Genomic DNA, 27,516 nt, shown 5'->3' on the forward strand with positions numbered 1-27,516 from the left:
AAAGTGTGAGGGGACGTGGGGAGCTTCTCCCGCCGGATGCGGTAGGACGTCCAGCTCCTGGGCTCGTGTATGTGCGTAGCTTTCGTGCGCCCTCCTGCCTGCCGGTGGCTCTGCGTCCTGCCTCCCGGGGAGTGAATAAAGCGGTCGGAAGGGAAGCTCACACAATAGTCTCCAGCACTTCGGGGCCAGATTTCGGAGGGGCGGGTCTGTCTCTGCTGAGATCTGGAGCCCCCGCCCCTCAGAGGGGCTCCCAGGCAGCCTTTGGGCAGACCCTTCTGGTGGGCCCCGACCTGGGAAGGCTGGGTTGAAAGGAGTGAACAAAAGTCCAGGTGCCAGGCTGGTCCTTAGGGCAGAGTCAAGGCTGGGGTCTGGGGCCCCAGAGCCCAGCTGGGCACTTGGCCCACTTGGGGTCAGCTCCTTTTGCAGGGGCACTTCTGGGGACCAGAGCCTGGCTGGACCCCAGGCAGAGCCCCAACAGCTGTAATTCTGGGCTGGGCCTGGACTGGCTTAGCAGGGGGTGGAGAGACAGGAGGGGGTGGGGTCCAGCTCTGGCTTGCCTTGTCCAAGGGACGTGCCTGCTGGGGGCTGGCTGTCTGGTTGGAGCACTTTTCTGACTGTGACATTGAACGCTAAGAGGAGTTCTGGTCTACAGAGCTGTGATGGCTTGTCCCGATCTTTTGGGGGTGTGTGCTCATACTCGAGGTCTCTCTGAGTCTGTTTTGCCTTCAGCTTGCCCCCAGCCACTGCTGGAGGAGGAAAACACTTCTAGGGCCTTTTATGCCCAAGAGTCTGAGTGGGAGAACTGGTCGACCTGGAGATGGCTGCCTGCTTCAGGTCCTGCGCTCTGTGTACTTTTCTCCTGAGGCCTGTGTGAGTTAGGTTGGCTTGCGGTCCCGGACATGAAAGCAGGAGGTCAGGAGCCCTGAGGCAGCCGGAGGAGGAGGAGGTTTAGGGGTCGTGCGCTTTGTCACAGTACATGCCCCGGAGGTTGTTGGTGCCTCTGACTCGGGGCCCGCGTGCAACTCCATCCTCTCCCGAAGTGCCCCATCTGGAGATGCCAGCAGCCTCGGCAGCTGCTTCTCAGGCAGCTTCTCAACCCTCTCATCTGGTGGAGACAATGGCCTCATTGAGACCATCCTGGTGTGGCGGTTGGCAGCCCCGTGCTTGTGCTTTCAGGGGGATTTCTCAATGAGGGAGCGGAGCCTGGACCCTCTGGTTCCTGGTGTGCGGCAGCCTCCCCACTGTGTACCCCGCAGACTCATGCACTGAAGGCAGGCGAGTTAGAGCCTCTCGCGTGCACGTTGGTTGTTTGTGTGTGTGTACGTGTGTGCGCTCTGTACACATGGCCAGCTTGGAGACCAGAAAGGCAGCCTCCCCAGGAGCCCCCGAAACTTGGAGTGGAGTTGGGTGTTGAGAGTGACAGCCTTGGACAGACAGACGTGGGAAGGAGAGATCAGGGCAGGAGGAGGGTGTCTGACCCGGAGCAACTGTGGGTGATACTGGCTGGCAGAGCCAGGACAGAGAAAGGTCGTGGTGGTGGAGGAGGCGGAAATCTGGTTGCAGGCAGGAGGAGGAGCCCGCTCGAGCCAGGGACAGTGAGCTGAGTAGGGGAGGCCGGAATGAGCTGGCCTATTAGGGCTGGGGCATGAGAGGGGCCAGCTCGTGACAGTCAGACGAGCAAGGTCACGGAGGACCAGGTGTGCCTGCCCGCCGGGAGCCCAAACCATCCTGGGGAAGCTGCTGGAGTGGCCGAGACTGGAGCCGGAGGAGCTCTGGTCTGTTTCCATGGGGCTGGTGGGGGGCCTCTGCCTGGGCTGCCTGCTTGATATCTCAGTTTCTGCAAGGTAGGGTCAAAGAGGTGGGAGGAAATCCTGGCTCCTCGACAGCTGCATATGTTGGTGGCTAAAGATGGAGGCCCCAGGGGCCACCACCAAAGGCTGGAGAGTTCTGAGCCATGGCAGTTGCTGGGGGTGACTTTCAACCAGAGCAGACTGGAGTCCTACGATTGGGTCCCATTGGCTCTGTTGGGGTGTTCCCTGGAGGTTTGGGGCAATGGCAGTATCCAGGCCAAAGTAGCAGGCCCTGCAGGGCAGTCAGAAAGCTGTCCCAGTGGAGGTGTGTGTGTGTTGGGGGGGTTGTGGAGTGGATACCCCTAGTTAAATTCTGCTGACACCCCATATCCTGGGCACATGCCTCTCCCTTCCCTGGGGAACACTCTTCTCTTTTCACCCTGCTGTTTCTGCTCATCCCCTTACCTACCCTGGAGGACTGAGGGTGAGGTTGTTAAGCTCCACAGCCATCACCGAGGTGGCGTGGAGATGCAGCCTGTCTCCTATTTTGGAAGTGTCTGTGGATTCAGGTCTCCCCTGGGGACTGCCGGGCTGGGGGGCAGTGTCCTCCGTAGGTGTGAACCTCCCACATGATGGCCCCTGCCCTCCCTCTGAGGAGGATCCCAGGGTTCCGTGGAGACCCCCATGAAGGGGCAGGAGGAACATCTTGTGTTTTGCTGGATTGGATTGATTTTTTTAAAGTTTCATTTCCCCTGTTGGGAGCTGGGCTGCAGGTGATCTCAGCACCGTCACTCCCTGTGTGATGGGGTGGCTGGAAGGGCGACCCCGTCTGCTATCTGGCTCCCAGCTGGCGGAGTTCAGGGCAGTCGGACGGCGTGTTCTCTAACGAAGGCAGGCCAAATCTGTTATCGCAAACGCTATTACAACTCGGGTCTTTGTGTAACAAAAGCCCTTCCAAGTGCCAGCTGTTGGCCTACTTTCCCAGCAGGGTTGGCTGTAACCGGATTTGCATGGGCTGAAAAAATCCTGAAAGTCCTCGATGTTGGTTGAGACGCAATCTGGCCCAGGACCCAGGAGTTCCGGTCCCAGAGCCGTCTCTCCCACCTGGAGGAGGTGTCTGCCCTTCTGAACCTCTGACGTCTGTCCTCTGACGTCTCATTATGGGATCCTGCCAGCTGGGTCCTGGAGCCCAAGCAGGCCCTGGCCCCAGAGCATGGAGCGGGCAGCGGGCAGGGAGAGGGTCTCCTGGGGAGACGAGACCCTGTAGTTGTCTGGGAGCTTGTCTGGGAGCCCAGACGCCTCCTGGACGAGGGCTCCCTCGACGGCTGCGTCCAGGTACCCCTCTCCTCCCAGGAGAACAAGGTCTAGCTTGCTGATGGGTGTGAATCTGCCCCTAATTAACACCACTGGGCTTCTTGAGCGATGAGTCCTGCTTTTCAGCGAGACTTGAGGCCTCTTGAGAATACAGCGTCCCCACAGTCCTCCCCTGGTGGCAAGAGACAGGCACCGTGGTGGTGTGAGATCACTCGCTGGATGGAAGGAACCAGCCTTCCTGGGACTCCACTGGTACCTGCTCGTGGCTACGAGGGGGTGGCTCTCATGGGTCTGACCACCACCAGCTGTGTTGGCCTGGTGCTGTTGGGTCCAGGATCCGGGGCTAGACTCACCCTCTGTCTTGATTGCGAGGAAGTGCCAGGTGGCACAAGGGTCCCCATCATCAGTGGGGCTGAGGTTTAGACGTGGGCCAGAGAGGTGGGTTGGGCAGGGACATCCCGTGCGGTGGGGTGTCTATCTGGAAAGGCTTCCTGGAGGACACAGATCCTTCCAGGAAGTCTTTTTTTTTGGTGGGGGTGGGGGTGGGGTGCTGTACCGCATAGCCTGTGGGCTGTTAGTTTCCAAGCAGGGATTGAACCTGGGCCTTTGGCAGTGGACACATGGAATCCTACCCACTGTAGGAAGGTTTGAAAGGGACGAGTGGGTAGAGTTTATATCCCGAAGGAGAGGGAGGGCCTTTGGAGGGAAGTGATGGCTGGGTGGTGAAGGAGTCTTGGCCCGTGAGCCTCGGTTTCCCCTTCTGTTGAGTGGGGTTATAAACAGCCTCTGTCCAAGGATCATCTTGGGGAGATAGCCAACAGCCTGAGCCTGTTTCCTGTTCCTGGGAGTATGGTAGGTGCTGCTGCTGTTGGGGCTTGAGGTGGGGGTCAGATATTTGCCGAATCAGGTGGGTGTGGATACCTAAATGCAGGAATCTGGGTGATGGAAGGGAAGGGGTGCAAGGGTCTGTTGGGTCCCCGAGTGGTTGGGGGGAGTGGTGGTGAGTGAGGCTGTATACCATGGTCAGCACAGAAGATTCAGAGCAGATACTTGTGTTACTGGCCAGCCCAGGAGCCATTGCCCGGGCCTGGGAGGTGTCACGCTGTCTCACAGGCAGAACTTAGAGACTCGGGTCAGGTGGGCTGCCTGCAGGGTTCCTTCACTGGGGATGTCATCCCCGTCTCCCCTCACCCCGGAGCATCCCAGATGGGTGGACTATGGGCCCACCCGGCAGATGACAACACAGGCATATGCTGTATGACCTGGCTTTGAAGACAGTGGGGTCGGGCTGCTTGCCCATGCCTCTGCTGGCTGCCAGCCTTCCTGAAAGAGAGTCGGAACTGGCAGCTGGTGTCAGGGATAGGGGTTGCTGACCGCAACATCCTCCTTGACCAGTGGCCCTATGCTACTCCTGATTGTGTTGCAAATCTGGAACTTGGTGCATCGTCCCTTCTGGGGCCAGTGTGGAGAAGCCAGGGCTTGGAGGCCAGAGCTGGGTGCCTCGAGCTCACCCCCAGGGGCTGGTTAGCCCTGCACCCTTGTGCCAATGTGGGAAGCAGATGGGCATGGGCTGGGGCCTCCGAGTCTGGAGAAAGGAACCCCCTGGAGCTCAAGCCCCCAGGCTCAGTGGCAGCCATGGACATCCCTGGGCCCGAAACATGGTGGGTGGACACACAGTGGGCGTACTTGCTCAGGCCATGTTTGTGAGCGAGACTGTCCAGCCGGTGGAAGCAGGTGGCCTTGCGGCCTGTTCATGACGTGACGTTGCCAAGGGCAGATGGCACACTCACCCTGCAGGGCTGGAGACTTCTCAGCCTGGTGACCGTGGCCTTGGCGCGGCCTTGGCAGGCCCCTAAGGGAGTGCCTGGTGCTCCCTCATCCTGGTGCTGGCTGAGCAGAATGGGGCCTCACCTTCTTTTTCTCCTTGAATGTCCGGCAGTCAGGGTAATGTCACGTTCAGAGATGGAGCCCCCTACCACGGTTCAGTTCAGGCATCACCATTATCCTCCCCCCGCCACCGCCTGTTTACCAGCTGAATGCCCCTCACTCATTGTGCTGGGGGTGGGCTGGCTGCTAATAGAAGGCTCCTTGGGGTACAGACAGGACCACAGGCCAACAACAAGGACCTGAGGGCCAGGCTCAAGGGATCCGTGGTGGCCCCCAAACCCAGGAGTCCCACCTTCCTGCCAGGCCAGACCAAGTGCTTCTGATGGGCTTGGAGTCCCCAAGGGCAGGTGGCAGCGGGTCATGGTGTAGACCTTCAAAGGTCTGGTGGTGTGTTTAGAATGGTGGGCTAGGGTAGAGGGTAAGGGGTGCTGGGCAAGCTAGGGGGCTCTCGGGAGAGATTTATCAGAAGTCAAGACCCTCCGGAGGATGTCATTTCCTGGGTTCATCCCAGAAACCCAGCCGGGAAGCAAGTTCCTTTGCTTTCTCTTGGCGGCACCACCGAGGAAACGTGGTCAAACAGCAGCTGTCTTTCCAACCTCCTCTTGGTTTTTCCCAAATTTGGAGGCTGAGTTGCTTATGAGATGAAACGGGCTGGAAGTCTGTGGAACCCGGTCCCAGAAGACTGAGGATTTGTAATTTTTCTGGCCAAACAGACCCAGCGGTTGGCCCCTAGACACCCCCCGGTGCTGGGGGCATTTCTGGGCTCCGGCTGTTTAATTTGGTCTGGACAGAGCCCGGAGGCTCCGTTCAGCCTAGACCAGGAGATGGTCTGGACACTTCAAGTTTGTTGTCAGTTTTTAAAGTGCTGCCAATGCCCTGAAATTTAGGCAGAGGGACAAGAGAATGGCCTCCATGCGATTGGAGAATATACACAGCGAGCACCTCCCCCCCGTAGCACAGAGTGGGGTTGCAGGGGAGGTGAGTAGCCCAGGAATGACACTCCAACCTGCCTCTCTCTTTTTTAAAAAAGGTATTTTTAATTGGAGGACAATTGCTCTACAGTGTTGTCTTGGCTTCTGCCATACATCAGCGTGAATCAGCCACAGGCAGGTGCATGTCCCCTCCCTCTTGAACCTCCCCTCCGCCTCCCAGCCCATCCCACCCCTCGAGGTTGTCACAGCACCAGGTTGAGCTCCCTGTGTTGTACAGCAAGTTCCCATTAGCTACCCGTGGTAATGTACATGTTTCAATGCTATTCTCTCAATCCGTCCCACCCTCTCCTTCCCTCTCTATGGCCACAAGTCTGCTCTCTCTGTTTGCATCTCTATTATTGCCATACTAATAGGCTCATCAGTACTATTTTTCTAGATTCCATCATCTATGTGTAATAGACAATATTTGTTTTTCTCTTCCTGACTTATTTCACTCTGTATAACAGGCTCTAGTTTCATCTACCTCACTAGAACTGACTCAAATTCATCCCTTTTATGGCTGTGTAATATTCCACGGTATATCTCAAATATATAGACAACTTCTTTATCCATTCACCTGTCGATCGACATCTAGCTTGCTTCTGGGTCCTGGCTGTTGTAAACAGTGCTCCAGTGAACACTGGGATACATGTGTCTTTTTGTGTTGTGGTTTTCTAAGGGTATATGCCTAGTAGTGGGACTGCAGAGTCAAACGGTAGTTCATTCGAAAAGACCCTGATACTGGGAAGGATTGAGGGCATGAGGAGAGGGGGACGACAGAGGATGAGATGGCTGGATGGCGTCACTGACTCGATGGACATGGGTTTGGGTGGACTCCGGGAGTTGGTGATGGACAGGGAGGCCTGGCGTGCTGCGGTTCATGGGGTCGCAGAGAGTCGGACACGACTGAGCGACTGAACTGAATGATGGTAGTTCTAGTCCTGGTTTTTAAAGAAACCTCTTTACTATTTTCCATAGTGGCCGTATCAATTTACATTCCCATCTATAGTGCAACAGGGTTCCCTTTTCTCCACATCCTCTCCAGTATTTATCGTTTGTAGGTTTTTTTGTTGTTGTTGATAATGTCCATTCTGACTAGTATAAGGTGATACTTCATTGTGTTAATAATTTTGATGTGCATTTCTCTAACAATAATGACATTGAGCATTTTTTCACATGTTTATTAGACATCTGTATGTCTTCTTTGGAGAAATGTCTGTTCAGATCTTCTGCCCATTTTATTGATTGGGTTGTTTATTTTTCTGATATTGAGCTGCTGAGTTGCTTTGGAAATTAATCCTTTGTCAGTTGTTTCATTTGCAGTTATTTCTCCCATTCTGGGCAACCTGCCTCTTTATTTTTTGTGTCGTGTGGTTTTTCTCGGTAGACCCTCTCTCTCAGATTTCTGAGTCTGACAGTCCCTCCTGGAATGCTGAGCCCCACAGTCTCCAGCCTTTTCTGCTCCCAGTCTCCGGGCCATCTGGGGAACCCATCTCTATCCCGAGATGCAAAATTAAGAAAATCGAGGGACCTGGCCTTGAACACATTAGTGTGCCCTCCGCATGCATGGCTTAGAGCTTGCCGTGTCTCTGTCCCCAAGACTGGGAGCCCTGCCTTCAAACACCTCCAGGGGGGTCCAGGTGGGATGGGGGAGGGGAGGCAGAAGAGGTGACCAGCTCCTTACCCCCAGCCCCCCCACATGTCCGCTGGTTACTGCAGCCTCTGAGGGACTATCTGGCTAGGGGTTTGATGGAGGTCCCTCTGGGTACAAATAGGGGGAGCAGGGGCACCCCTTCGGGGGGGCCTTACGTGGCTCTTTCTGGGGATGGGGCAGGGATAGGGAGTTGAGTTTGTCTTGCCGCCTGGGTCTTAGCAAGTCTGATCTGGGAGTTCCTGGGTCTGGTTTTTCCCTCACTTGTACAAGGAGGGGTTGGAACTGTGAGCTCTTTGCAGCCGGTGTCTGGTCTTTTATGACCAGTCACAGGCACTTCCTCTGAGTTTCTAGTACAGCTTTCTAGTTGTCAAACTCACAGCCCTCCCCTGCCTTTTGAGGAGTGCAGGCTGATGGCTCCTCTGGCCGTGGGCTTTGACTGTCCCCTGGGGCAAGGCCTGGGGGTCCCAGGCACCTCCATGTGGGAGGCTGTGGCTGAGGATCCCGTGGGAATGGGAAGGGAGACACTGGAACACCGACCACCCTCTCTCTGCCTGCGGGAAGTTCACCTATGGAATGGTCTCTTTTTTTTTTTTATTTTGGTGGGAAGAAGGAGTGGTGTCCCAGGCAGAGTGGCCCAGATTCCGGCCACCTCACCTTCTCCCCTCCCCCGTCTTCGGTGAGATGGAGAAGTTTCTGGTTCTGACCGTCGGTGGCCAGCAGCCTGCCAGTTCTCCAGACTCTCCTAGGCAGGACCTCAGCCTGGAGCCCGGTCGGCCCCTCCCTGGGTGCAGAAAGCCAGCCCCCAGCAGGGCTCTCGGGCCCTCCTTTCCACGTGGGTGGGCAGTTTCCCTCTGAGGGGCAGGCCAGGCCCCTGCCCTGAGTCCCTGGAGACCGATATCATCTACAGTAAAAGCATACAAGTTTTCCTGGCTCCATCCCAGGCCCGGAGGGGCGGCCTTTTCCGCTGTCCCCTGCCTCCTGTCCCCCATCACAAGTCAGGGGAGGAGTGCTCTGTAAGAAAACTGTGTTTTTTTTTTTTTTTTTAGCCTTCAGTTCAAAAATGAAGTAAGTGCTAGAATCTTTCTGTGTCTGGTGGGCTGGGAGGAGGATGGCCGGGGTGGGAGAGGCAGCCAGCTCATTCGTTTGTTTACTCAGCAGTAAACTGTGGGCGCCAGCTGAGGACTAGTTCTGTTCTCCATTCTGGGCTCCAGGCATGAGCCCAGGAGAGGGGTAGGTTCAGGAAGGCTTCCTGGAGGAAGGGGCACCAAGCAGAGTCCTGGGTAGGAGTTTACCAGGCAGGGTCTCCAGACAGATGGTGCTGGCTGCCTCCTGTTGCGATTTCTGCTTGCGTGTAGTTGGTTTGGAAGACCGTGTTATGCCTACATCTGGCACAGGTACCCTTGGCATTCAGGCGGAGGGTATGGGAGGGGGCTGTTCCTGCAGACATAGGTCGGGGTGTGGAGGAGCTCCAGGCTCCAGCTTTCCTCCTGGTCAGATTGCGGGGAAAGACTTGGGTGGTGCATGTAGTCCATGTGGAAGAGGGGCACGTGATGTGTTTCTGTGGTGAGGGTAGTGGGTCTGGAGTGGTGAGCTTTTCCCTCCGGGATTCCATCAGAAAGACCTCTGGAGGGGCTGCTCTACTTTCCTGCTAAACTACAAAAGAAGCAATGAGGAGGGGGAGAGATGGGGAAGGCACTCATTCATTCACGCCTTTCCAGGCCCTGTGCAGAGGAGAGGGGGCAGATGGGGCTGTGTCCCCTCCCTCCTGGTGGCTGTCCACACCCCAGCTCCTGCCCAGGTAGAGGAGTTTGGGGGCGGCTGGGGGAGGGGTGGGGACACTGGTGAGGGGGGAAACCTTGCCCCTGCCCTGGCTGCAGCCTCCCTGTGAAGCTGGGCTGGAAGGGGTGCTCAGATATTTGCATCTCTCCTAATATTTACGTGATGGAGCCGGGCTCCTGCAAGCAGCTGCCCCGGAGCCAGCTGTTGGACTCCGGCCTCCCTCCGGAATTTTTTGTTCTCTGATCCAAGTCCCGGCTCTTCCAGCTATTCCCCTTTCACTCACAGGCACTTCCTCTGATGGCGCTGGTTCTTGTTCTTCGTAACCGTCTCTGTCTTGAGCACCTTCGACATGCCATGCCCCAGGCTGGGCACTCTGTATTCAAGGGCTCTTGGTCCTCCTGGAAGCCAGCAAGGTGGGCAAGTCTTGAAGGTCACAGGTAGCCTGAGGCCACACTGGAAGGGAGACCCTCATGCACTACAACCCGGTCCTCGCCTGGGCCGCCTCCCTGGCTGACCCTGCCGGGCCGGAATGGAAATCGCAGTCTACCTAGCAGTGGGGGGCCAGAGCTTGGGGTCTGGCAGAGGCTGCTTGTGTTCATATCCTGGCCTCATCTCTTTCCAGCTTGGTGATCACGTTAGTGACGCTGGAATCACAGGGTTTGTCCTGCAGGTGTGTCTGAGGCTTAGCACAAGACAGGTGCCATGCTGGTGTGGCATGTAGCGGGTGCTGTACTGTTACTGAGAGTCTGGCTTTTAGGGGGCGGGGTGGGCTGTGGAGGTAGTGTGGTGTGATGGTTTAGCATGCTGGCTCAGTCTCACTTCACTTCACGTGTGCTGGGATGTTGGGCTGGTTGTTCGCCTCTCTGTGCCTCGGTTTCCCATCTGTAAAATGGGGACGAGAGGGAAATAGCTCATCTGAAGGTCTTGGGAGGTGAATGAGCCCTTAGGGTTGTGCCTGGTGTGTGGTGAGCACCGGTAAACGATGAGTTAAAGATTCAAGGCAACAAGCATTTCCTAGAGGCTCGTAAGTCACACGAGGCTTGTTCCCAGGCCCTCGTCTTAGTAACAAAAAGACCACAGACCGGGGGGCTTGCATAGCATACGTTTACTTCTCTCGGTTCTGGAGGCTGGACATCCAAGGTCAAGACTCCGGCAGATTCATTATCTGGCGGTGGCTTCCTGGTTCACAGACAGCGTGTCCTCACCGTGCTGATACAGGGCAAAAGGGGAGAGAGAGCTCTCTGGGGTCTCTTTTAGAAGACTGCTAATCCCATCACGAGGGCTCCACCCTCAAGACCTCATCACCCCCAAAGGCTCTACCTCTAAGGCCCCATCACCTTGAGGGATAGCATTCAACCTGTGAATTAAGGGAACACACTCTGCAGCAGGGCCCAATGTGGACGGATGAGCTTGGCTCCTGCCTGCAGGATGGTGATGGTCTTTTGGGAGGAACATGATGGCTGTTCTGGGAGTCGAGGGGAAGGGAGGCTGGCTGGGACCCTGGACGCCAGCACTGGGCCTCTCTCTGCCTGGTTCCTGGAGCAGATGAGTTAGTATGGAGGTCCTGGGCGGCTTCGACCTTCTCTCTTTGTTTTTTTTTGATCTGGATCATTTTTAAAGTCTTTATTGAGTTTGTTACAATATTGCTTCTGTTTTATGGTTTTATTTTTTGGCCAGGAGGTATGTGGGATCTTAGCCCCCTGACCAGGGATTGAACTTGCACCTCCTGTATTGGAAGGCAAAGTCTTAACCACTGGACCGCCAGGGAGGTCCCTGTCAATCTTCTCTAAGGGGATACTGCTAGGGGCCCTGGGCAGATCTGGGGGCCTTGACTGACACGCTCCCTCATCCCATGGGGCTCTGCCTTAGCAGTGCCCAAGTGTTTCCTTTGGTTTGTGACCGGCTTAGGGGCTGAGTGGTGGCTACTGAAGCTGGACAGAGATCTTGGGTGCCTTCGGGGGACAATGGGGCGGGCGGAGCCGCTGGCTGGGGCTGCCTCTGGAAGGGTTGGATGCCAAGATGTCATTCTTGTAGGATTCCCAGGAGGGGGATGGAGAGGAGGCTTGTGAGTCCACCGGAGGGCAGAGGTCCTTGCTCACTTTCTCTCCAGACAGTCTCGGGGTGCCAGGCCCACCCAGCCCTCCTGACAGGAGCTCTAGGAAGCGAGGACCAGTAATCTGTCTACTAAGAAGCTCTGGAAATGATTCTGATTGTCAGCTAGAGCTGAGAGTGATCTGGAACCAGAACTTTAGAACCACAAAGGAATTTGGAGAACGAATGCAAGAATATATGGCGATGCAGGCTACCTGATGCTGCAGGAGAAAGACCCAAGGCTGTGTCTCTCCGTGAGCCTGCTTTACAAATATGCGTGCAGTGAAAAGATTGGAAGGATGTTTGCCAGAATATTGATAGTGCTTATGTTCTGCAGATTTTCTGCATTCACATACACTTTCTGTATTGCTTTTAGAGTAAGGAAAAGAGCAATAGATATTATTTTTTAAGGTTCATTGTCAAAAAGAAAACTCACCCAATGCAACTTCCCACCCCAGTTTGAGAGACTCAAAGTGCCAATTCCATTGGCTGATGGTGGCCGAGCCAGGACCTCTGGGTCCCGCAGATTCTTTCCGGCTGTAGGTTGGAGTGCTGAGTGGAGTGAAGCCCAAACACGCAGGCTATGGGGCCAGTTCTGCAGACAGCACCGGCAGCTGCATGTTCGGCTGCAGAGGACTGTGGCCGGAGCCTCAGTCCTCGACCTCAGACTAGGAGGGGAGGTGGCCTCTCCCGGCCTCTCCAGCTCTGCTAAGTGTTTGGAATCACTCAGCCTGTGGTTGCAGGAGTGATGAGAGAAACTTGGAGCTGGTGGCAGCCCCCGAGGTCGCCCTTATGGGGTCATTGGGTGTCCCAGCTGGAAGAGACCAGTGTGCTGAGGCTAGAGGGGTCAGCTGCCTAGCTCAGGTGGTGTGTAGAGGTGACTCGTGACAACTCCATGCCTCGTCCGGCAGCCCCCAGCTCTGGGTCATCTGCACAGACCCCCCTACCCTCCCAGACTCTCCTACACCCAGCAGTTCTGCTGAGACAACTTGGCTGAAATTCTCCATTTTTAGTTAAGAAAGGAATTACTCCTGCCTGCAGCTCTGAAAGTTTCCTGGAGGCGCTTTCTCTCTGCTGCTCCGGACCTCCCCCAACTGAGGGGCTTTCAGGCTGGGTAGGTTGTGTCTCTGGTGATGTAGGGGAACTGGGAAGTTTCTTGGTGTGTGTATAAGAGGGCCCTCTCCCTCTCCTTGCCGCCTGGTCCTCGCTGCTGGTGGCTGGAAGGGCCTGGCTTTCTGGGGGCTTCCTAGGGTGGGAATCAGGGAGGTACTGATTGGTAGCCTGGGCCCCGCGTGGCCGGCAGGCAGGTCAGAGGTTATCAGGCTGAGCTGGTGGAGCTGGTGGTGCTGGGTGGTGGGGGTGGGGGTAGGTCTCCCGGAGCGGTCTCTGGCACGGAGGGTTTGGAGTTCACTGTACAGCTCTCATTTTTTCCCTCTCCCGCAGGCCAGAAGCAGACTTGAGAAGTTGTCTATTTTGAGGGTGCGGCTTTGTGAAGGGTTGGGGGTACTTTATCTGTCCACCTGCAACCGTGGCTGAAGGCTTCCACACTGGCTCTTTTGAGAAGAAAGTGCAGGGGACAGGAGGATGCCTTAGGGGTCACATTTAAGGCTGGTCACCTCCAAGGATGCCCAGGGTACAGTGCCCACCCTGCTCAGAAGACAGGTCCGTTCGGTCCTTAGGGAGGTTTTCCCTAAGCGTGTATCAGCCAGAAAACACTCAGAGGCTCAAAGAACAAATGTAAAGAGAAAAGAATAAGCAGGTGCTTGCCTGATAACCTGGGCTGGGCGGCCTCTGGACGGAGCCATAGAAGAACAGAACAGCTGCATGGTCAGCTCAGGGAGGCGGGGTGCAAAGACCAGGAAGAGTCAGAGGGAGCGTGTAGGTGTCCCGTGGCCACAGTAGAGACCGCAGGCTGGGGGCTTAACACAGGGCTCTGAGCCCAGAAAGTCCAAATTCATGGTGTGGGCAGGGCTGGTTCCTTCTGCTCAGCCTTTCCTCCAGATTCTGTGGGGTCCCGCCGACTTTGGTGCCCTGGCCGGTGGAAGCATCCGTCCAGTCTGCTCCCTGTCTCTCTGTCTTTGGTCTTAGGCGGGACCCTCACTCAGATTTTGCGCGCTCAATCATATCCAACTCTTGGAGACCTTATGGACTGTAGCCTGCCAGGCTGCTCTATCCATGGGATTCTCCGGGCAAGGATACTGGAGTGGGTTGCCATTTCCTCTTCCAGGGGATCTTTCTGATCCACGGTTCGAACCCACATCTCTTGCGTCTCCTGCATTGGCAGGCAGATTCCTCCCTAAATCCAGGGTATCTAATCTCGAGGCTCTTATTTTTTATATATATATATATATATATTTATTTAATATTTAATTATTTAGTTGCAGCTCATAGGATATTTAGCTGTGGCATGTGGGATCTAGTTCCCTGACAGGGATTGAATCTGGGCCCCTTGGCATTGGGACCATGGAGTCTTAGCCACTGGGCCACCAGGGAAGTCCCTCTCGAGGCTCTTAATTACATCTTCAAAGACCCTCTTTCCAAACAAGGGCACGTGCACAGCTTCTGGGAGTTAGAACACCCACCGATCTTGCCCCATGCAGTGGCCGACCTTAGGGGCAGCAGAGTGTCTGGGTGTGGATCTAGAGACCAGGCTTAGATGGGCTTAATGGCATGACTTTGAGTGATCGAAGGCCTCCCTGGGTCTCAGACTCCTCATCTGTGTCCCCAGAGGGTGATGGCATCCCGTTCCTGATGCTCTGCCCAACAGTATAGCCCAGCCTGGAGGCTGTGCCCGGCTTGCTTTAGGTCTTCAGTGAAAGTGATAAGTGTTAGTTGCTCAGTCGTGTCTGACTCTTTGCAGCCCCACCAGGCTCCTCTGTCCATGGATTTTTCCAGGCAAGAATACTGGAGTGGGTTGTCATTTCCTCCTCCAGGGGATATTCCTGACTCGGGTCGAATCTGGGCCTCCCAGAACTGCACGCAGATTCTTTACCACTGAGCCACAAGGTTCTCTCCAAGTTCCAGATTATTGTGTGGCATTAGCCAGGAGCTTGCTGTCTCTGGTGAGTGCCCAGTAGGGCCTTCAGAGGGGAGTCCTGGAGGCGGCCTCACTCAGCCCCCACCAGGGCTCTTTGGAACAGCTGGGCGGCCCCTGGGAGCCCCTTCCAGAATCTTCTCAGGGTCCAGATGTGGCCTGTCTCTCTCTACAAACCCACTTCCTCCTTCTGGTTTTCCGGACTCCTCCTCCTCTGCCAACCCTCCCCCTGGCCTAAGCTCACCCCGTCCTTGAGTGTAGAGACCAGGTTGCCCTGAACCCGCTAATCAGCCTTGGAGCCTGTAGGGCTTTGCGATCACTGAGACACTTTTCTCTTGCCCAGCCCAGCTCAGCCAGTCTGGGGTCATGCGCTGTGACCCACTCCATTCCTTGGGAGGCCTGGGGGAGCAGCTGGACTCCTGGGTGCTGCCCTGACCGGGGCCTGAACTCTGCTCCCCAGGTCACTGTCCCCTGTAATTAGGCCGGAGCTCATATGGGCCTGGGCAGCACCCAGCTGCCGCCCCCAGGCCACAGCCCAGAGACATGCAGAGCTCCATCTGTCCCTCTGGTGTGATTAATGGAGGCTCCACCTGGGCCCAGCAGACCCTGGTATTAGGATTTTTTTGTTTTTGTTGCATTTTTTAAGTGTTTCTACCATTTCCTGCTGTAGTCAGCGGGGTGATTCCTCTGCCCGCTGATTGGGGAACGACCAACCCCCTCTGGGCTGAGAACAGAGAAGGGAACTTGGAGCTTCGCCAGGAGGAGCCATCACAGCGACCACCGCCTTGACAGCCCGGTGCCATGGAGCTGAGACTGACCAGGGGTCTCCGGGCCCTGCTCTGCCCCCCGCCCAGTCGCGGGGAAGAATTGGCGCGGTCACAGACGGCTGTGAGCAAGCCAGCTTGTCCGCAGGCTCTTTGTGGACGGGGTGATTCTTGCTCCATGGTCAGGGGTGGGTCTGGGGGAGCACCCAGGGAACAGCCCTGCATGGGACCCTCTGGTGGGCGGAGGGGCGGTGCTCCAACCTGGAAGCAGCTCCTCAGTCCTCTGTGCAGGACAGGACCCCCTTGGGGCATCTGGGGCAGCGGGGGAGGGGTGTGTGCATTAAAGGGCCCTCAGAGCCGCAGCCTGGGGATTCAGGTTTTGAACTCAGTTTCCTCTCAGGGGCTGCCTCCTGCCCTCCTCGGCTGCCATTCATCAGGGAACCTTTGACCCACGGAGGCCAGAAAGGTCCTCTGTCCCCTCTGGTCCCCTGCAGGCAGGGCTGCACCTTGGCCCTCTTCGGCTTTTCAGGAAGCCTGGGTTCACCGCCCTCCTCCCAAGTCGCCACCCGGGTCAGGCTATTCTTCGCCTGTCTGCCCGCATCTCCGTGCGTGTAGCTTCGGCCGTGTTCTGTCTCTCCTCTTTCTGCAGAGTAGAGCTCACAGTTGGTCTCAGAGGGGGAGGACAGATGGGTCTGAATGCACTCACGTTCCTGTAACTTTTAATTTTACTATGGAAAGAAGGAAGTGCAGTGTCTTAGGGTGATTGTTAGAGTTGGCCTGGAATGACCCCAGTGTCACCAGAGCCGGGGAATCAACTGGGAGATGGCCGGAGCGGGAAGAGGCCCCAAGTTAAGAAGTGGCTCCTTGTAACATTTGCTGTGGTTTTGCTCTGTAGAGAGGAGTTTCTTGAAGCAGAAGTTGCTACGTGGCTGTCCCACGATGCCTACCAGGGTCTCTTCTCTCAGGCAGCTCCTTGACCCTGAGAGCCGTCACCCAGGACCCTTCTCTGTTGGCAGGGGGGTGGGGGGGAACACGGGTAATGAACCCACCTTAGCCGATTGAACTCGTTGGCTTGATGGGAACTCTGTTGGGAGTGAACAGGGTGCCCTGATGGAGGACAGTGAAGCAACAGGTGCGAGTGGGGACGTCCCGGGATGCTGGACGTCCCAGGTGGCCCTGCCCCAGGAAGATGGGGTGGGGAGGCTCAGCGGCTGGGTGGGAGTGGCAGCCAGCAGCAAGAACCGGTCACTGGGCCAAGGCATTGGTAGCTGTGAAGGGCCGGAGTTGAGCTGGCGGCTGGCGCAGGCTGAGAGGGCAAAGGGCCTTCCCGCCAGCCTGTCCGATTCCAGGGCGCCCGTGTGCCCCGCCAGAGCTGGTGAGGCCCTGCGGGACGTGGCTTCCACATCAACAGAGGCTGAGGAGGCTGAATGGAGAGGCCGTGGCAGCTGAAAGACCTGTTCTGGGTCCTCCTTCTGCAGCTGCCAAGTGCCCCGGACCAGGGGGCGCTTCAGGTGATAGAAATGTGCTCTCTTCCGGGTCTAGAGGCCGAAAGGCAGGTGTGGGCGGCACTGGTTCCTTCTGGAGACTCCGAGGAAAGGTCTCATCCAGGCCCCTCTCCCAGCTCCAGCGACGAGAATCCTCGGCGTCCTTGGCTCGTGGGTGCACCCTTCCATCTTCACACGGCTTCTCTGTCATCTCCTTTTTTGTGTCTTATGAAGACACATGTCTGGGTTCAGGGCCCGCCCTCATCGAGGATGGTCTCACCTTGAGAGTCTACCCTGAGTCCATCTGTGTGCTGTGGGTGCATGCTAAGTCACTTCGGTCACGTCCAACCCTTTGCGACCCTGTGGACTGTAGCCCACCAGGCTCCTCTGTCCATGGGATTCTCCAGGCAAGAATACTAGAGTGGGTTGCCATGCCTTCCTCCAGGGGATCTTTCCAGGGATCAAACCCTCGTGTCTTACATCTCCTGCATTGGCAGATGGGTTCTTTACCACTAGTGCCACCTGGGAAGCCCAGGGGCCCTTTTTCCACATCGCTTTCACAGGTACCAGAGTTAAGACTCAGACGTACCATCTTGGGGCCATTGTGGGACCAGTGTCCTCTGTAGACAGCTTTAGATTTGGATGCCCTTGTACAGGCATCAGGCAGGATGCATTCTAGGTGGATTAGACTGTGTAGCTGGGCTGGGGAGGGCAGGTTCTGCCTGTGTCCTTGCTTGCCAGCATGCTGGAGAGAGCTTTTTCCAGGGAGAAATTAATGTGATGAATTGGGGATTAAGAAAGGGTCTGGAATCCGAGGGCTGGCTGTTGACCACAGCTGCCACTGGGCTCCCTGCCCGTCGTGGGTGGGTTCTTGTTCATGTCCTGAGTTGAGGGGCCAGGGTCACCTTTGCACTCTTTTCGGTGCCTGGAGGCATCCTGGGTGGGAAGAGCTTTGTGGAGGGTGTCCCTGTGGTGAGTGGCAGCCTGGCGGGGGAGGAGGAGGGCGCCTGCTGTTTCTCTTGGCCCAACTAGGCAACCCAGCTGGCGGGCACAGCCAACCTCCTTCGCACGTCGCTGTTCCAGGGCAGGCGGTGGGCCAGGCCTCCCCGAGGGGAGACTGTGAGGAGCAAGAACACACCCCAGAGTGCCCATGTCCTAACAGCAGAAGGAAAAGACAGTCCTCAGACTGTTGGGGGAGGATCTTCCAGGCGGTCCGGTGGTTAAGACTTCGCCTTCCAGTGCAGGGTATGTGGGTTCAGTCTCTGGTTGGGGAGCTAAGACCCCGCATACCTCTAGACCAAATACCAAAATATAAGACAGAAACAATATTGTAACAAATTCAATACAGACTTTAAAAATGGTCCACATTAAAAAAAAAGTCTTAATTGAGAGGAGTGGAGAGGTTGGGGGCTTTCCAGGTGGCCCTAGTGGTAAAAAAAAAACAAACCCTCCTGCCGATGCAGGAGACATAGAAGACACAAGTTTGATCCCTGGGTCAGGAAGATCCCCTGGAGGAGGGCATGGCAACCCCCTCCCGTTTTCTTGCCTAGAGAATCCCATGGACAGAGGAGCCTGGTGGGCTACAGTTCATGGGGTCACAAAGAGCTGGACATGACTTAGCACGCACACACTGAGAAGCTGACCTCATACTCTTTTGCCTGGGTTGCTAGAGTGCCTGGTGAACCCACAGTTCTCAGGGGCACTGAACTCGCCCTGCATGGCCCCTCAGGGCTCAGTGGAAGTGGCTCAGCTGGGTCCTCCAGCCCAGAGGGTGCAGGCCACCAGTGTGAAACAGTGCGGGGTGCGGAGGTGCAGGCCCGTGTCTGGTCAGGGCTGGGAGCAGGGGCCGTGTGCTGCCCTCAGCCACGTGTGTGGCTAAGCCCAGGGTGGCCAGCGTCCTCAGCCACCACGCTGGGCCCCCAGGACCCTGAGCCGGAGTGGGAGGCAGGATGGGGCTGGCGCCAGACAAGGTTCTTAGGCCACGTCTGGACCCACAGCCCGGCCAGGCCTGCTCCGGGAGGGTGAGGGAGAGGCCTCAAAGGAGGATCCAGAGCTGTGGGTGCCAGTGGTGGGCCTCCTCTCTTCCTTTATTTGGACTTTGTCTTTGGCTGGGTCGTTGTTAAACAAACGTGTTTCTCGGTGGGAAACCCAGGGCCACCCGCTGCCATTGCTGTTTACCGATGTCCCTGTCCCGGGCCCTGCTGGGCCACGGTGTCTATTTTAAGCGCTTCCTTTGGAACTGTTTCATTTCCAGAGGACACCCCCTCCCACTGAGACTCCACTGGGGGTGCTGGGGGACCCCAGAGTGCTTACCCGTCAGTTACTGCCCTAGGGCTGTTTCCTGGGGAAGGGTGCTAACCCCTTCCTGCCTTCCCTGTGTGGGGCTCAAGGTGGGCACCAGGGGCAGATACTGGCCGTGGGTGTGATGGACTCGGGAAGGAAGGCTTGTGCAGCCTTGTCCACCCCCGAGGTGCACAGACAGATGGTAATTATACCAACAGCTGTGATTGCTGCCCGGGCATCGCCGTGTCCGCCTGCAGCTGACACGGCACGTGCAGAAGCGGAGGCTCAGAGGTGACAGTGGTCACGCCACCTTGTTCGAACCTCTGCGTTTATTTGGTCCCGAGGCAGGAGCCCACTGCGTGTCCAGGCTGCAAGGCCCCCACACCCGGCCAGCTCTCAGCTCGTCCGAGGCACGCAGAGCCGTTGTCCTGCCCTGTCCTCTGCCTGGAACCGGCCCCGCCCAGCCCCCCTTTCCCCAGTGAATTTGTTCTTTCGCTGATCATATCTTGCTTTTGTGGCCTTGGGTTCCTTTCCTTTGCAGGCGTATTATTTCAGGGACCGGTCCGTTGGCCTGTTGATTCTTCTTCCGTCTTCTCTGCTGCCCTGGAGGGAGCTTGTCCACCCAGCTGCAGCGCCAGCTTCTGGTCCCCATGGGAGACTGGAACCAGAGGAACTGAGTCCACCCCAGGGGTCACACATGCCCCAGACTCATTCTGATGGGTCTTTCTGTGCTCTTTCTCTGCAGCCTCAGGCCAGGGAGCAGGGAGGTGCCCTCCACCTGGCACCCTGGGTTCCCTGGGTGTCTGACCCTGGCTCCCACGTGGCCACTGGACCTCAGGACAGAACTTGCTTTGCTGTCTCCCGGAAGAGACTCACATTGACCAGGGCCGCTGCTTCTGGAGCCTGAGCCTGGGGTCAGAACCTCCCTGAGCTGTGGCAGGGATGCTCCTCCCACGGGAGCTGAACTTGGTTTTGACCTTGTTCTTTGCATGACGTTGGTCCCAGCCTGGAGCAGGGCTGTATGGCTCGTCCCACGTCCCCTACCCAGACTGAGGTGTGCTCCAGGAAGTGCTCCGGAGCGAGGAGAGGTTTGCTCACAGCTGCGCCCTCACAATGGCCTCTTGTCTGCGGTGCATTCCTCCTTAAACAAGCCCAGATCCAGGCTGCTCTCGCCCCGACCCCCACGGGCACGATGCCGGGAGGTTTGCATTTGGACAGGCGGCCGGGCTTGTGCGGCAGGCAGCCGAGACTGTAAGTGTTTGATGGACCAGGAGAGGCTGGGCCGGAGGCACGGTGATCCACACCCTCCCCTTCTTCTTAGCAGGGTTTGTTTTTTGAGAGCAGTGTTGATGGTTTTATCCCCTGAAAATATGAAGTGACCTGCGTTAGCGTAGGCACCTTGGGAAAAGGCAGGAAAGTGTAATGAATTAAACAGCCACCTTAATTCCATCCAGAGATGGCTGTTTTCCTCGAGTGTGTGGGCGCATGTGTGTGTGTGCACGCGTGCGTGCGTGTGTGAGAGATGACGTCAGGCCCGTGCATGCATCTTGGGTTGTTCTGCTATTTTTACTCAGTATGCTCAGCATTTCTCATCTTCAGAACCATGATTTTGATGACTTTGCAGGACTCCGGCACATGGATTCAGAAAATCTCCGTAACCTCGAATTGTTTCCAGCGTTTGCTGTTTTAATGCTGATGCAAACGTCTCATACATAAATCTTTCTGCAGATCCGATCATTTCCTGGGGGGTGAATTCCCAGCAGTGGGCCAAAGGTCTTCAGGCTCTTGTGCACATGGGGTGGGCAGGTGGGGGCCAAGGACAGCTTTTGAGAGCAAGGGAGGTTCAAACCTGGTTTTGTGGGCGGGGGTCTTGCATTCACCAGAGGAAGGAAGGGGGCGTACTCACTTGGGAATGGTGTGAGCAGGGATGGGCCCCTGTGCCCTGTGGGCGATGGCAGTCCTTTCCCCTCCTAGTGGCAGTGTGGGGACCCTCCCAGTACAGCCTGGCCCCATATTTGTCAGATGCCCTGCAACGGTGCATTCATCCTGTCCAGCTGGGCACCTCTAGCCTGCCTACTGGGGGCATTAACATCCTGCAGGCAAGAGAGGAAGCAGCCTCATATCTTTCCCCACTGGCCTGGTCCATTGAAAGGCCACTTTCTGCCCATCAGTCCCTCAGCCAGCCGGTCATCAGATGTGGTCACCTAGGGGCGTCCATTCTGCAAAATGACCAGCTCCTGAACACTCTTGTTGGCTTCCACAGCCACATGTGGACACCCTGGGCTGCCTGCCTCTCTACCGGGAGCAGGAGAAGAGTAAAGTGAAAAAAATACTCGCTGCCATGGTGAGTTATACCCATTCTCCAAGGAGGGAATGGAGGGTGTTGGCAGGGAGAGTTTGACCCTGGGAAGGGAGAGGTGGCTGTGCGTGTGTGGGCAGGACTGGAGCATGTTTCTAGGATGCCCGTGGGGGATGGGATACTAGAGGACCCTGTCCTGCCAGCTTCGTGACAAGCCGCCTCCTAATTTTTCCCAGCTGGGTGCTCATCATGTCACGACATCCTCTGTGTAGAGACAGCTGCTCCCGGGGCGTCCCTTGCAGAGTCTGCCTTAAAAAAAATGATCTTTGGTTACATCACCGAATATTTTGGGGCAAATCTAGAGCGATGTTATTCTGTAATGACTTCTGCCGGCTGGGGTTTCGTGTGATTCTGGGAAAGGAAAAAGGAGGCTGCTTTTCCTCTCCTGGGTCCCTGATGCAGCAGTTTTCTGGAGCTCGGCCACGCTTCCATCCTTCTGGCTGTTGGGCGTTTGTTGAGTGTGGTTGGGGCTGGATTGGGGCTGGGTGCAGAGTTGGGTGACAGCACCCGCAGGAAGGGCCCCAGACAACCTTGTAGCCCAGAGGTTTCATCCATCTAATGGTCCCTGTGTTAACTTCCTGTGACTGCTGTAACAGATGACAGCAAACCGCATAGCTTACACAGAAATTGACTCTCATGGTTCTGGAGACCGGAAGTTTGAAATCAAGGTGTCAGCAGGGCTAGCTTTAGGGAAGAATCCTTCCTGGCCTCTTCCAGCTTCTGGTGGCTCAGGCATTGTTGGCTTTGGACTGCGCCACTTCAGTCTCTGCCTCTGGGATCACATTACCTTCTCCTCTGTGTGTCTCAGCTCCCCCTCTTCTTTCTCTGATAAAGACACTTTTAGGACTTAGCGTGTGTGCATGCTAAGTCGCTCAGTTGTGTCCAACTCTCTGTGACTCCATGGACTGTAGCCCGCCAGGCTCCTCTACCCATGGAATTTCCCAGGCAAAAATGCTGGAGTGGGTTGCCATTTCCCCCTCCAGGGGAATCTTCCTGACCCAGGGATTGAACTCGCGTCTCCTGAAGCTCCTGCATTGCAGGCGAATTCTTTACCACTGAACCATCCGGGAATTATGCAATTTACAGCCCATCCTAAATCCAGGACAATCTCATCTTGAGTCCTCACCTTAGTGACATCTGCAAAGACTTTTTTTTTTCAAAGGAGGTCACTCTCTCAGTTCTAGGGTAGGGACTGGGATATAATCTTTGGGGGGACACTGTTCAAAGTGCAACTTCTCAGTGTGAGATGGGGGTTAAAGTCCTGGTGCCTGCCTTCCCTGGGCCCACAGTTACAAACCTGTGGTCCAGTCTGGCCTCTGAGTTGTGAAGAGAACGCACTTGAGGCCTAGGAAGGGATGGAGAGCTGGCTCGTGTAACGGAGGAGAGGACCCCGGCTCTCTTCCCAGTCCTAGCGGATTGGGGTGACCAGGATGACACAGGAGAGAGTGCTGTGAACTGCAGGGGCCTGGGCAGGCTCTGGGAGGAGGCAAGAGTGAGCCTGGCTTTGGGGTGACTTGGAATCCTCGAAGGAGGGGAAGAGGAGTGCTCGTTTGTGGGCATGGTGTAAGCCATCAAGTGTACCCCATCAGCCCTGGAGGTTTGCTGAGCAGTGACCGTCTTGATGGTGGAAACAGCCCCTGTCTTCTCAGAGAGAACTAGACTAACCAGGGTGGCTGGCGGTGCCGGGCAGTCAATGTCTGGATGGATAATATAGCCGAATGCTAAGCTTGCTGATAGCGTGGGGCCAGGGAGTGGTGTGAGCGAGGAAGAAACACCAAAGCCAGGAAGAACAGCCGAGAAAGGAGAGGATGGTGGTGGGGCTAGGCGTGTGCTTTTGGTGGAGATTTTGTGTCCTGGGGAGCAGTGATCTGTGCACATGCTGGTCTGGTTCCAACTCATTGCCAAAGCGGGACTGTGGATGGTTGGGGCAGAGAGGTTTTTGCTTTGGTGCAGGGTCTTAATTTTTGTGAGTCACAGTGGAGGGGGCTCTGCAGGGAGGGGGCTCTTTCAAACAGGGGCACAGGCCTCGCTAGGCCTCACAGGTCGTTTCATTCCTGTGGGCAAACCTGGCAAAGAGCCCTCACCCCACCTAGTTCCTGTTCTTCCCAACTCAGCCCCAAGGAGTTAACACCAAGGAGTCCTGGACATGCATGTGCTGAGGTGGGTGGGGCATGGATCCCTCCTTCAGGGAGCTCACAGACAGACAGGAGCCACTATCGAGGAGAATTTGGACAGTGCTCTCGGGGCGGGGGTAGACCAGATGTCACGGGAGGCCCTGGGAACCACTAGAGATCACAGTTCCGGGCACTCGGCCCTGGACATTCTGGCCAGTTTAGCAGCTACTTGACCTCTCTCTCCGGCACTTCAGGCTTCTTTGGATGCATGGTTTGCACCCGGCGGTATCTTGCTGGACAGCCCCTGGTGAGAGGCGGAGCTGTGCCAGGTTGGGGTCCCTGCACGGGCCTTCCCTGCCGCCCTTGGCCATGAAACTGATCAATCCGGAAGTGAAGTCAAGTCACGGTGGGGCCCACTAACTGATTGCAGCCCACGGACGTGATTTTGTTCAGCTGCACAGCGTTTTTAAAGAGGTTGTTTTGCTTCGTTTGTGCCAGCATTTAAAAATCAAGAGATTACATATTAAAAAATACAAGATCCAGATTTCTCCCCGAATCTGCACAGTTCCCTCTCCGGTCGTCCCTACAGGGCCTCAGGGAGGGTTGAGCTTTGCAAGCCAGGATTTTGTGCCCTCTGTCCACTGAGAAGGAGGTGTGCCTAGGGCTTAGAGAGGGTCCCCCCAGGGGTACTGCGTTTGAGGAACTGATAGTACTGGTGGTCGGGTGTCAGAGTCTGGGGTCCCCTTGGCTTCCTCTTACATCCAGCGCTTCACAACAGATACTCCCCTGGCCACCCACCCACTTAGCCACCCATCACACCCTGGTCTTCTGAAGGAGGTTCTGTCTATAGAGAAGAGGTGAGGGCTCTTTGGGAATTTGGAGGAAGGAAGACTGACAGGAGGGGATGCTCAGATGCCCTGAGAATTAGGGGAGGAAACGGGGGCGGGGCTGGTCCCTGTAACCCTGGGTTACTGCGGCTGCGAGGTGGGGAGGCGGTGGGAGAGACCCTGTGCGTCGCTGAGGGCCCAGGCTGGATGGAGCTGGTGAGTGTTCCTGCCACGTGGGCCCCTTCCTGCTCTGGTCTTTATAACCGGGAGCAGCTGGTTCTCGTTTGCAGTGAGGCTGCAGGGACCATGGGGCTGGCCGCTTCTCAGGCACCGTCCCCAGCACCTTGGAGGGAGTGGACGGACCCTGGTGGAGATGGCGGGGGGCCAGGCGGAAGCGCCAGGCTGTGTGTGGGGTGGGAGTTGGGTGGTCACCGTCCCACATGGGCCTGGGTCCGGCTGGGGCAAGTAGTACAGGGTGGAGGCAGATGCCACCGGGGCCGAGGACTGAGAAATCCACAGTGGTGTGGACTTCGCCGGGATCTCTGTGGACAGCCATGTGGTTAGAACCCTGGGCCTCGGAGGTAGATGAGTCTTCCGGCTCTGCTGCTCACTCCACGCTGCCGGGCACGTTACTTAAGTGCCCAGGCCTCAGTTTTCCCATCCGTATCAGGGGATTGTAGCGTTATTTACACTATGGGGTTAGAGTAGGGAGCAAATGTGGCTGTGCATGGTAAGCCCAGTGCCTTGCCTGTTGTTAAACGTCCCAGCGTTGGCTGTTCCTGCTGACATTGATATGATGGCGTCATTCCCATCGCGATTCTTACTGGCTGTTGTTATTCGGGGCATCTCCCATCTGATGGGCTTCCTTGGTGGCTCAGACGATAAAGAATTTGCATGCAATGCGGGAGACCTGTGTTCGATCCTGTGGTTGGGAAGACCCTCTGGAGTAGGAAGTGGCAAGCCACTCCAGTATCCTTGCCTGGAGAACTCCACGGACAAAGAAATCTTTGGTGGGCTGTGGTCCATGGGGTCACAAAGAGTCAGACATGACTAGGCAAGCAACACTTTCACTTTCCCATCTGTTGGTGGTGGTGGTGGTTGCTGATGCTGTCCATATTGGGTGGAGGTGATGAAGGGTAATTGTGGCCATGACAGGAAAGAAATCAAAATCCGCTCTTGAGCTGGAGCATCCTTATAGAAAATGTAGCTGGTGGGGCCACTGCCACGTCAGGACAGAGAAGTCCTCCAAGCTTCAGTCTTTTCTGTCTCTCCCAGAACATGTGGCTGCTCGTGCCTCAGCCCCTAGTAGAATGGGACTGTCACCTTTTCTTCCTGAGAGGTGAAAGGGCACAGGAGTCTTCCCTCTTGTACCCTTGTCCCATCTTCTTCTGTGAAATAGGCCGTTGCTGTAGCCTCCCCGCCGGCTGCCTTCTTTTTTTTTTTTTTTTAATTTTATTTTATTTTTAAACTTTACATAATTGTATTAGTTTTGCCAAATATCAAAATGAATCCGCCACAGGTATACAAGTGTTCCCCATCCTGAACCCTCCTCCCTCCTCCCTCCCCATACCATCCCTCTGGGTTGTCCCAGTGCACTAGCCCCATGCCGGCTGCCTTCTGATGCTCACCGCTAGCAGGATGTTTCCAGATGTTCCCCAGCCATCTGCTCATCACCTTCTCCTCGCTTTATCTTCCAGCCTTGAAAAGATCTTTTGAGGTCGAGGAGGTCGAGACGCCCAACTCTACCCCACCCCGGAGGGTCCAGACGCCCCTGCTCCGGTCCTCTGTGGCCAGCTCCACACAGAAATTCCAGGACCTGGGTGTGAAGAACTCAGAGCCTGCAGCCCGCCATGTAGACTCCCTGAGCCAGCGATCCCCCAAGGCCGCCCTGCGGAGGGTCGAGCTCTCTGGGCCCAAGGCTGAGCCTGTGTCTCGGCGCACCGAGATCTCCATCGACATCTCGTCCAAGCAGGTAGAGAACGCCGGCACCGCCGGGCCGTCCCGGTTCGGGCTAAAGCGGGCCGAGGCGCTGGGCCACAAGACGCCGGAGCCTGCCCCCCGGAGGACGGAGATCACCATAGTCAAGCCCCAGGAGTCAGCCCACCGGAGGATGGAGACCCCGGCCTCTAAGATGCCCGAGGTGCCCGCTGCCCCTGCCGCTGACGCAGCCCCCAAGAGGGTCGAGATCCAGGTGCCCAAGCCAGCTGAGGGGCCCGCCTCCCCCATCCCACCCCAGACCCTGGAGAATTCAGAACTCGCCCCGATGTCTCAGCTGCAGAGCAGGCTGGAGCCCAAGCCCCAGCCCCCCGTGGCCGAGATCCCACCCAAGAGCCAGGAGGGTGAGTAGCAAGGTGCCGGTCACCTGTGCTGTGATGACTTGGGGAGTGGGGAGCTGTATTTGCCTTGGAATCTTGGAGAAAGAAGCTGAATATTGAGTTGAGGGGTGGCTTATACTTCTGAAATCTCAGGGGCAAGGACTGGGGGGCTCTTTCCGTCCCATAGTGGACCACAGTGCAGCAAGTTGGATTTCAGTTAGACTCTGCAAAGAATCTCTGGGTTGTGAGGGTCCCCTTTTAATTGGTCAACAGGGTCGTGGTGTAACCATGGCTGTGACCCCAGGATGTGGGGGCAGGAACCAGGACAGGCTCGTGTTGGGGTGGGATGGCTGTGAGACCCCAGGAGAGGCTCTCACGGTCCTGGTGGTCGGTGGTCCCTGGGCCTTGGAGAGGCAGGCTCGGGTTCTAGAAGGGTGACAAGTGCCCTGCAGGTGCCCCCAGGGCACAGGCTGCGGGAGGTGGGAGGGGGCGGTTCCTGCACTGGAGGGTCTTCCTCCCAAAGGAGGGAGGGTTGTGCCCAGACGGGAAGGGAAGATGACAGCGTCTCATCTCTGCACGCTGGGGTTTTCAGGGCTGCCAGGAGGGGTCCCAGGCCAGGGAGCCCCGTGATTCCTGCCCATGACTCTGTTCAGGGCTCTTCTGCTGGCTGGGGGGCGATTGAGGGCGTGGCTACTGTCCTTGGAGGGTCCAGACCCAGACTTCTGCTCACGGGGAGCTCACAGGGGACATGATGCTGTCCCGTGAAACACCATTGCTGCCCCCTGCCCCACAATGAGGGTCTTGGCCCCACAGGCTGTGTTAAGGTGCCGGCTGAGCTGTGATCCTGATG

The 27,516-nt window shown here is 56.6% G+C and overlaps 1 protein-coding gene across 4 annotated transcripts in view; it reads left to right on the forward strand.

Moving 5' to 3' along the window:
• SEPTIN9 (septin 9) overlaps positions 1-27,516 on the forward strand; it is a 179,179-nt gene that overhangs the window by 72,316 nt on the left and 79,347 nt on the right. For all 4 annotated transcript variants that reach the window (XM_070389146.1, XM_070389144.1, XM_005908017.3 and 1 more), the window contains one exon: positions 26,049-26,690. In XM_070389146.1, coding sequence (XP_070245247.1) covers positions 26,049-26,690 — 642 coding nt within the window. The remainder of the gene's footprint in view (positions 1-26,048; positions 26,691-27,516) is intronic.

This window comes from Bos mutus, chromosome 19, assembly GCF_027580195.1.
Source record: "Bos mutus isolate GX-2022 chromosome 19, NWIPB_WYAK_1.1, whole genome shotgun sequence".
NCBI classification, from domain to species: Eukaryota; Metazoa; Chordata; class Mammalia; order Artiodactyla; family Bovidae; genus Bos; species Bos mutus.